The following is an 11,512-nucleotide window of genomic DNA, read 5'->3' as shown; positions in this document are numbered from 1 at the left end:
AATACCATTTAGAATGTAAAATAACTAAACTAGGAATAAACTTGCCTTTGCATTACTCTGTAAGACAAAGGTATTTTTGTTTTTTAAAAAGCACATAATCAGACTACTGAATATGTCAAGCCCTCAATTCTTATCAATTAGTCAAAGAGGGAAAAAGCATATTGCTTGAAAACATTAACTCAATTTCAAAAATTCAAGATTACTGCCAATAGAAACATGGCACCTACCGCTACAACAACTTTACATTAGTTCATATGCCTATTTAATTCATCTTTGTCTTCGCAACTAGCTTAAGTTTCAATACAGCAGGGACCGTCTGTTTTAATACACTCTTGAAAGACACTAAGTTTAAACAAATGGAAAGACCTATCAGTGTTCTTCACTAGGAAGAGTCAACATCATAAAGATGCCAGTTCTTTCTAAGTTAATTTAAAATGTGACACAATCCCAATAAAAATGCCATAGTTCTCCGGCCCAACTCTGCCCGTGGGACTAAACTGTTTAAAATACATTTGGAAAAATAATAAAATAAGAATGACAAGAAAACTGATTTATTTGGGGGGGGGGGGGGGAAGAGCAAGGATAGCCCTCTCAGATTTTAAAGCATATTATAAAATATTTATAATTAAGAGTGTGGTACAAAAAAAACATGGCACTAAATCATGGCAGATGGATTAACAGAATAGAAAAGAAAATCCAAAAAGAGACCGAACTGTATATGAAAATTACTTTGACCATACAAGTGAATAAAATTCAAACAAATAAGAACAAAATCATTTTTAAAAGTATTATTTCCATGTTTTAGAAATTTAAATGTGACTATATGATGATATGATACTTAAAACTTAAAACAATATAAAGTTTCATCAATCTGCACTCTAATTTTCTACGTTTATCACCATTTCTAAGGATCTGGCTTAGTTACCAAATTAGAACTATTCTTTAGTAATGCTGCAATTATTCAGAAAGCAACACTTGCATAGAATACAATTTTTACACTGACAAAAGCAATAAATACAGAAAAACCAGTGTACTTCCTTTTAAATCTTAATATTAAATAAGTTCTTCCTTAAATACTTTCAGAAAAAGTTATCATAATAAATAATGGAATTGATTATTACAGAAAACACACACATACTCTTTAGTGAAGATCCCCCGAGGGCCAGTGGCTGTGCCCTGGCTAGCATCCAGTGCATGTTTTTCCAGAATATTACGTGCAGCTGGACTTAAACGAAACCTAGGAAGGAAACATAAAGATTAGTGGAACCAATTAACACTTACATTTGATTGAAATATATCTAAATGTCAACAGTTCTGCTGACAATCAGAAAAATAAAAACATACGAAAGCTAAAATGACTCCCATTTATTATTAGTCACAGACGAATAATTAGTCCCATTATTAGTCACAGACGAATAATCTGTACGAATTTGGTTTATTTTACTATCAAAATATTTTCCTATAAATTTCACTAGTTATAGAGGTTCCTCAAAAAATTTAAAATACAACTAACTTATGACCCAGCAATTCTACTTCTGGGTAATTTTCTGAAGAAATCAAAAGCACTAATTTGAAAAGATATATGCATCTCTACATTCACTGCCACATAACTTACAATAGCCAAGATATGGAAGCAACTTAAGTGTCCATCAATAGATGACTGGATAAAGAAGATGTGGTACATATACACAATGGAATATTACTTGGACATAAAAAAGAACGAAATCTTACCATTTGCAACATGGATGGACCTAGAGGGTGTTATGCTAAGTGAGTAAGTCAGACAGAGAAAGACAAATACCTTATGATCTCACTTACATGTGGAGTCTAAAAAACAAATGAACAAACAGAACAGAAACAAGAGTCATAAATACAGAGAACAAACTTACGTTTGCCAGACAGAAGGGGGTTAAAAGGGTTAGGTGAAAAAGGTGAAGGGATTTAGAAGTACAAATTGGTAGTTACAAAATTGTCACAGGAATGTGAAGTACACAGGGAATATAGTCAATAATATACTATGTATGGTACTGGGGCGTACTAGACTTATAAGGGATCGCTTTGTAAATCATACAGATGTCTAACTCCTATGCTGTGTATCGGAAACTAATACAATATTGAATGTCAACTGCAATTGATACAAAAGTAAAATAAAAAAGTGTTACACAAATGTTTAAAAATATTTAACTAGTTACTATTTCAAAATGTTCTTTTAAAAAGAGTAAATATTCATAAGGAGAGAGCTTCTATAACTTTTCACATGGCTCTTCACACTCATCAATAAGGAACTAACTATATATTGTTCCTTCATTTTATTTTGTGGTAATATATATAACTTACCATTTTGACCATTTTAGATATACAATTGAGTGGCATTAAATACAATCACACAGTTATGCAACCATCACCATCATATCCAGAACTTTTTCATCTTCCCAAAGTGAACTCTGCACTCATTAAACAGTAATCCCCCTCCTTTTCTCCCTAACTCCTGGCAACCATCATTCCATTCTCTGTCTTTACCAATCTGACTACTATAGGTAACCAATGCATGAAAGTGAAAATCATATGGCATTTGTCATTTTGTGCCTGGCTTCTTTTACTTAGCATATCTTCAAGGTTCATCTATGTTGTAGTGTATGTCAGCATTTCCTTCCTTTTTAAGGCTGAATAATATTCCAGTATATGTATATAGCACATTTCAGACAAATGGGTTGTTTCCACCTTTTGGCTGTTGTGAATAATGCTTTAATGAACATGGTTGTACAAACATCCCTTTGAGTCCCTGCTTTCAACCCTTTTAAGTATATACCCAGAAGAGCAACTGCTGTATGATAGGGTGATTCTATTTTTAATTCTTTGAGAAACTGTCACACTGTTTCTCACAACGAGTGAACCATTTTACATTCCCACCAACAGTGCATAACAGTTCTCTAATCTCTCTACATTCTTGTCAACACTTGTTTTTTTCTCAGGGTTTTTTGTTTTGTTTTGTTTTTTTAATTTTTATTGGGGAACAGTGTGTTTCTCCAGGGCCCATCAGCTCCAAGTTGTTGTCCTTCAATCTAGTTGTGGAGGGCACAGCTCAGCTCCAAGTCCAGTTGCCATTTTCAATCTTTAGTTGCAGGGGGCACAGCCCACCATCCCATGGGGGAATCGAACCACCAACCTTGTTGTTGAGAGCTCGCGCTCTAACCAAATGAGCCATCCGGCTGCCAGTTTTGTTGTTGTTGTTGTTGTTTTATAATAACCATTCTGATGAGTGTGAAGTGGTATCTCACTGCAGTTCTGATGTGCAATTCCCTAATAATTAGTGAAGTTGAACATCTTTTCATGTGCTTATTGGTCACTTGTACATCTTCTTTGGAAGAAATGCATATTTGAATCCTTTGCCTATTTTAATTAGGTTGTTTGTTTTGTTGGCACTGAATAGCATCCTTTACGTATTTGCCAAAGTCCTTAGTATTTACATGAAAGCATTTTTACTGTACGCACACTCCAGAAGAGTAGGAGCCAAAAACAATTACGTTGCTCCTACAGACAAGTAAACTGAGACACACTGAAAGATCACATGACTAGTGCTCACCTTCCATTGAGACCTTTAAGCACAGCAGCAAACACAAATGACTGCGTGGTCAGATAAAGAAAACTATAAGATGAGCTGGGTCCATAAGTTTATAGCTAAGAAATGAAGAGGAACAAGTGTGGCACATGCTGCATTCAGGGAAACTGCTCTAGCTGATAATGGACTCAGTGCTACCAAATCTTCAGGTTTTTCAAGAGAAATTTAAATGTTAGATTTTTGTGGAAGATTAACTCGTCACCAGCCAATTCAAAAATGTTTTTAAAAAAGAAAGTCACTATGTGGGCCAACAACGTGCAGGGTGACAGCTCAGCTGGTGTTGAATCCACACCATGGGGCATCAGACCTATGCACGTCTCTAATGACAGAATGACAGATACACGCTGTTATCTTTGCAAGGGGAGAAGAGCAGTAAGTAGAAAACATCCGTGAGCCCACCTTCTGATTTTCATGGCAAAACGAAGAGAAAATAAAGGTTTAAGGCAATGGAGTCAGAAATACTGTGTGACAATGAGGATTTAAAACTCAGTACTTCAGAAACACTGTGAATTTTTTCTGACAAGAACTGACAGTGGTAAACTAAAGGAAACAAAATATTTAAAAATGAAAGGGTCTGCATTTTTATGTAAGTTCAAAGTGGTTTTTAGGACTGTTTCTTCACAGATAACTTTTTCCTATAATTTTGAACTACAGAGACTATTAAACAAATGAAACTTGTTAGAATTTTCAGAGTCCATAAATGAAAGCTACGGAAAGCTAAAGTAAAACGGTGTTTACTAAGTATCTGTTGTTTCAGAACTGGACAAAATTGAGCTCTAATCTGTGTCAAATTCAAATGCAGATTAGCTGGACAAAAAATGCATGTTAAAATGCTAATTCCATTTTATAGCAATTATACATTTGAAACTGGAATTCACAGTGCAGTAATTACAATCTATAAATGGAAACACAATATGAAGTTTTATATATTGAATTGCATCTGGAATCCTAAAACCTAATTCAAGCTCAACAGGGACATGAATTATTTTGTTCTCTACTTCGTGCGCAGGGCTTTGCAGTACCTGGAACTCTGCAGGTATGCAAGAACTTTGATGAATGACCAATGATGGTATAATACTCATTCCTAAGAGAAAAAAGAGAAGACCAGTAACTTCTTACTTAACATACAAGACGTGTTAACTGTCATGATTAAAATACCCTGAAAGTTGCCATAACATTTTTTTTACATCATCATTCAAATAAACACACTCACTGCAGTTTCCCCGGTGTGTGTTCCTTTTTGACAGGGGCCGAAATCTGTGGTTCTGGCGAGGGCTGAGGCACGGGTGGTTTTGAAGTGGCTGGTGGAGGACCTGCATCTTTGGGAATTTCAACATGTTTCCAATCTCCTCCTTCTTCAACCAGCAAACCAATTAGCGAGCCCAGCCGTATATTTTTAGATCCTTCTTCAACCTGTATTTTAAAAAGAGAATAACTACAGAGATGCAAAGGCTCATGACCTCAGGAAGCAGTTCATTCCCTTGTTGGATAATCCTGTACTGGTTAGAAAGATCTCTTAATTTGAGCTAAAATCTGCTTCCAGACAGCCTGCCTCCTCCACCTCCTTTCCTCCCTTCTCCCACTTGCACCTTCCTTAACCACACTCTCCCTCCCAGTTACTAATGTTATCTCCTGAAATAGGAAAGAAAAACAGAATCTCTCCTCTTTCTGTCAGCCTTTAAATACATAAGAGCTATTCACACCATCTTCCAATGATGTCAGTCAGAACAAATCCAAAACAGAAGACTGTGGTCACACAGCTCAACTGTTTGTCTTTCACAGTTTCTACACAATGGCTTAGGCATTCCAGGAGCCCATAAGGGATTAATTCCCCCAAACTAATCCTATTTACTAAAATTAATTTAAAGAAAAATCTTTTCAGGAGACTTAGTCTGGAAGAAAGACCATCCCATTGTATAGACAGACTTGGTTAACTAGTCTGGTTAATGTGAAGTGTAATTTCCGTCTTTCTCTATATTTAACTTTTTTTCTGTATATATATTTACACACTTGAGAAATAAAACCTCATGAATTTTTCATAAGTATATATATCAGAAACATGGTGGTGTCTTAAGTAACCAAACACTTTTTCATAGATAATGCCAATTAAAAGCATAAATAAGATCAAAGATAATACTTAAGATAAACATATTTAAAGCATTTCAACAGCATTAATTTATAAAGGACTGATTCTTATTTAGTTATTTAAAAAAGTCCCTAGAGAACCTTCAGATGACAATATTTTATAACAAGTACTGAAGAAAATGTCATTTCTTTAAAATTTTCTATTATTCTCTTCAATTACTTTAAATAAGATTTATTACAGATGTAATTTAACGACTAATTGAATGACAGGCTGCAGGGCGTTCACTAATATAGTAATTATAAGTAAAAGCATAACTGAGTTTGACATTTCTGAGTAACACGAATTTTGATGCTTAGTATGTGCGCTATTCCTAAAATAATAAGGCATGAGTTCTGGGAGTTAGAAAGCTTTCTAAGTTTCCTAATTACTGACAGAGAAGAACAGGTACAATGCTTTGATGAAGAAATATACGTAGGTAAGACATGGGTATATAAAACTAAAGACGTTTAAAGAATTGCAACCTGTGGTAAAACACTAAACAACCCCAAAACAATCTTTTTAGTTGTTTGTCACATACTAAAATGTCTTATTTCTGTGGACTGCTCATTTGTCTTTACTGAATCAAAAGATGAGTTAAGATTATTTATTAAGTTAACATTGTTTCTTCTTCTAAAAATGTCTACCTGCTTATGAACTGCTAACTCAAAATCGCAATGTAAAATAAATAATAATCTAAAGAAATTGATAGAAAAAAAGCACTGTGATATGACATTTACTTGATGTTAATTCCTATCAAAATTGAACATGAAGTAGGATTAGTATCCAAGCACAAAGAACATCACTCCCGTGCAAAGCATTCTTTTAAAAAGGGGGAAAGTTTTATTTTTAAAAAATGAATAGATTTTTGAACCCTGAATCAGACATATATTAAATCAGAAACTGACACCTCACCTGTTTCATTTCCTAAAATAAATCATATAAGAATTCCACATATATTCTACCAACTGAATGCTTCACAAGTAGGCAATCATGAGCATTTAGAATAACATCATTTCCATTTTTATCATATCTAAATTATCAAATAAATCTTATTTTTAACTATTCGTATATTTCCCATTAAAAAAATGACACCATGAAGCCTGATATCCAACCATAATAATAGACAAGGACAAGTGTATACTACCACACAACTTAAATGTATAAAAGAAGTTAAAAGAAAATAATGTCTGTTATAATTCCATTTAAAATCATTAAAATCACTAAATGAAGTTAAGACAATTTCTCTGATTTTCTTAATTCCCTTAGAAATAAGAGATCTTTTAGAGGTGTGCTAATTGCCTGTAGACTAGTTTGCTTATGTTGTAGTCAGCAAATATTTAAAATTGGCGTAGACTTAGTAACAGAAGAGTAAATAACGCTCTTTCCAAATTGTGTTCAGAAATCAACGAGCGAGACTGTGCTCCTGCTCCCTCTGCGTTAGCACAGTGAACGTGCTAGACTCCAGGAGAGCGCGCGGGGTGAGAGGACACCTCAAACGCCCAGTTCTTTTCCCGGGCATCTGGCTTATTGATCAAAATCCTTTCCTACTCTTGTGCCACTGGTCTCTTACTATCAAATGCAGGATTTTTATACTTAAGCCCTGTTACAACTGCTGATTAATGCGGAAGGATCGGATCAGGAATCTGTCCTTCAAAGCACTGGCCTACCCTCTCGGTTTTCTATAGACTTCCTGGGTTTAAATGCCGGCCCTGCTACTTACTAGTTAGGTGACCTTAGTCAAGTTTATCGCACCATGACTGTTTCTTCATCTGTAAAATGGAAATAATAATAGTCGCTACTTCACAGAGTTGTTATGAGGAATAAATGAGTTAGATACAAGACACTTAACACAGTACCAGACATCTAGTACTTACATAAATGTGAAAGTTATGATGATGATGATGACGTTTTCCTTCAAATGACTGACTTTAAAACAAAACAATACACTGGGTTACAGAGGAGTGCCCCCTTGGTAAGGATTGGAAATTCATGCCTCAAGGTTGGGCCTAAGGCGGGCAGCATTTGAGAGTAAATAGCAACATATGAGACAACAGGTGGTAAGGCCTGTGACAAACTGTTTTTCCATAATACTCTACAGAGGCCGAATTCCATCCCCAGGCAGGAGCCCCTCGTATGGGGCCTCTTTACCAGAGACATCTCCAGAGGCTGACAAATCACCTGCAATGTGCTAACTACAGCCACCTATGCTCATCAGTGCACCAAAGGGCAGGAGATGAAGTCAAGAGACAAAAGGACTACGTCAGTATTTCCCGACAGAGGAACTGTGTGAGGGGGTTCGTTCCAGCAGGGGTGCTGGTCAATCCAGTGTTCTGATTCTGACATTAAAAAACAATCAGTAAGTTAAGCAATTATTTAAATATTTTTCTTTTAAAAAACAGAACAGCTTGAGAGTTGCGGAGTGAGTCCTGAAGGAGTACGCACAGTGGACTGCCTGACCAGGTAAAGACTTTCCATCATGGTTTGAACCATTACACAGTTTTAAGTTGTTCTTATTCTTTAATATATACTGATTAACTTACACGCACAGTGAACTTGGGTTTAAGAGGAATATACGTAAGAAACACTGAAGCTGAAAACAAAGCAATGACAAGATAAGCTAAAATGCAAAGGGGGAGAAGAAACATTTATCAAGTCCTTGAATAACAGTTTGTCTGGCATTCAAGTAAGTGTCAGGCTCTGGCCTAGCACAGTATTAACTCATTTAATTCTCCTAATAATCTTCTGAGGTTAAGTGATATTATTATTCCCATTTATAGATGACGAAACTGAGGCACGAAAATGTTAAATAACTTGCTCAAGATGACAGGGCTATTAGGTATCAGAGCCAGGAGTCAAATGCTGACCCTGGAGACAGCATGCAGGATGATGCATCAGTACCCAACCTGTGGATTGCACTCACCGGACCAAAATTACCATCGGGCACCTCAGGACAGCGCTACCATTTGTGAAAACAAGCTCAAAAGAGAAGCTATAAAGTGGATTATAATTGATTTAGCTTTTAATTCTTGGGGAACAGAGACTCATTTACCATTTCAAAATGTCATTTACCAATTTCAATAGGAAAAAATTAAAACTGAGTATATCTTCCATTTAATAGAATTTGCTCTGAGCTTTGAGGGCATATTTTCTCAATTAAAAATATCAGCCCACTGAGAAGAATCAATTAAAAGTCTCACAACTTCAAAGTTCATCCATAAACTTTCAAACTGTAAAATGCAACTTTGCAGGCAACTGTGGGCAATTTAATAAAAATAAGGGGGGGTGGTACCTAACCATAAAATAAAACCATATTGAAAAATGCCATTCTTTAGAAAACACCATCGACACAGTATTAGAGTGAGATACAACTAAGAAATTGAAGACAATCTCTAATAAACTCTATAAATATGTCGTCCTAATATTCTATTTTATTAATTTATCATGTAAAAACACCTGTTGTCCAATTTTCTGAGTAATAAATTTGAGCTTATGAACTGCTATGCGTGTAATAATTTAAGATTTTCTACTCAGTAATTTACTAGTGATTAAATGAGAATTTAACTTTCCCATTAACTGAACTAAATTGGAAATAAACCATAAAATTATCTACACTGAGAGCAAATATTCTTTAACATTATTAAGAGCTTCTAAGTTTTTTTTCTGGTTCTAACTGAAATATAATAAATATTATTTTATATTTAAAATGGAATTCAGATGCAAAAGTTATAAGACTCAATACAAAGAAATGAATAAAATTGTGAGGGAGAAAAAGAAAGCAAAAACTCTCAAAGACTGTGGAAATAAATCCCTGTGAGTAGCAAAAAAGGTTGTAATTTCGAATCCTTTCAGAAATGTGGGAAGACTAAAAACCAGAGTTTTATACCATCACTTGGCTTTAATAAGCTCCGTATCCAATTCCTTGATTCTCAAAGTAAAATCTCTTTCATAGATTCCTATAAAAAATCATTTTATTATGTATGCTAATACGAGAATTATTCCACAATGAAAGACAAAGGTGTAATTTATAGTGGGGGTTGGGGATTGGGAATGGAGTGGGGTGAGAGACTTAAAAAAAAAACACCAAACAAACCAGTAATACCATCTCAACCTTTTCTCCATTTCCCCCCATAAAATTGCATACGTTGTGACATTAACATACTCCCATTCCTATCATCCAAAAAGCATGTGGAATAATAACAAAGCCATGAAGCCCTAAAATATACATGCAATCTTTTCTTTGGCAAGCAAATAGCTATTTGTGCTATCAATCACATCCCCCACCCCTTTCCAGGGCATTTAGGGGGCCAGATGAATAGGCACTGCTGACGTATGACATTGTAAGCAATTTGAAATGCACTGCTAAGCAGCTAAGTGGAAAATGCTATCAATTCTGGAAGATTTTCATAGCCAAACAACCCAGACAATCTAGCCAGGAATACAGCTTGCCAAAAGCACACACAATAAAATGTAGCTGGGTTTATTACTTATGGTAATTCGAACAACCTTTTTCTTTTTTGAAATGCTGCATAAATTAGTCAAAGAAACTATTTTTGGTATGAATATGTGGATTTTCCACGCTTATAATTTTAGCTGCTATATCATATATTTATGTTTAGTTATAAAAGTACAGAAATTTTAGCCCTCCATTCACATTTCCTTCAAGGAAGTATCTTCAACAATGTGTTCTACATAGTCATTGATATTGTAGATGACAAGCAAAAGAAGTTTGACAAATTGGAATGCAAAAGACAAAATATAAGAGACTAGAAAAAAGGGAAAGGGGACTTTCTAGTAAGAAATGCAAATAAAAACTACATACAGATCTCCATCTAATGAGAGTATAACATTCCAAAGTGTGGTCTTTGGGTAGACTATCCAAAGGACGGTGTTATATCCATGCTCAAAGCAGAGGTGAGCTGGAGTTTCAGAATTAAAAACACATCAACAAAGGACTACTAATAGATAGGCAGATTATCTGTACAAATCAAACTACAGAAGCATGCATGAAAGGATACTTACTGTCTAGTCACAAACAACCAATACAAATGAATAGACGAACACACGGAAAGGCGTGGGATATAAAGGTCATCAAGAGCTGGATGAATAATTATAATAATAATGGAAATAGCAACATTTATTGACACTTGGTGGGTGACAGGTCTTATGATGAGTGGCTATGTACTATCTCACTTAATCTCCATTATTACCCTATTACGTAGGTATTATTGTTATCTCCACTTCCCTATGAAGAAAAAGGCAGAGAGAAGTCAAAAGAGTTTGCCAATTATTACGTAATAAATAACTGGCAGAACTTACTATTAATAGCTATATAAATCAGGCAGCAGTGTGACTCCAGAGCCTATAATCTTAGCTGCTCCACCATACTATCTATGAAATGTTCTAGAAGTTAAGAAACAAACATGAACCGTCAGTGAATATACCAGGTAACCCTAAATAGTCAAGCTTTAATTTGACTAGGTAATTTTTAATTTACCTACTTTTCACATAAACTCTAATTCTCCATTTTAAAAATAATACGCCTATGATAGAAAATTTAGAAAATACAGAAAAAAATAGGGAAGATCACTTGGTTCCACTTCGCAAAGACACTCAACATTTTTATAACATTTTATTCTAATCTTTTCTATACTTATGTTTTTTCCTTAAAATCCTACAAGGTTGTAACCACTGTCTGTCCATACACAATTTTAAAAGCATTTTTCCAAAAATTTGTATTTTGAATTTTTATTCATGTAGAACATATGTAA

General features: G+C 34.8%; 1 protein-coding gene across 2 annotated transcripts in view; it reads right to left on the bottom strand.

Moving 5' to 3' along the window:
- Positions 1-11,512, bottom strand: part of PDHX (pyruvate dehydrogenase complex component X) — a 61,791-nt gene that overhangs the window by 22,254 nt on the left and 28,025 nt on the right. For both annotated transcript variants that reach the window (XM_074336201.2, XM_019738597.3), the window contains exons 4-5: positions 4,833-5,032; positions 1,139-1,237 (exon numbers count right to left, since the gene is read on the bottom strand). In XM_074336201.2, coding sequence (XP_074192302.2) covers positions 1,139-1,237; positions 4,833-5,032 — 299 coding nt within the window. The remainder of the gene's footprint in view (positions 1-1,138; positions 1,238-4,832; positions 5,033-11,512) is intronic.

Source organism: Rhinolophus sinicus, chromosome 14 (genome assembly GCF_057876585.1).
Source record: "Rhinolophus sinicus isolate RSI-liver-muscle chromosome 14, RSI-T2T, whole genome shotgun sequence".
In the NCBI taxonomy this organism is placed as follows: Eukaryota; Metazoa; Chordata; class Mammalia; order Chiroptera; family Rhinolophidae; genus Rhinolophus; species Rhinolophus sinicus.
Note: the sequence above shows the minus strand (reverse complement) of the source record. Positions and strands in the feature narration are given on the sequence as shown.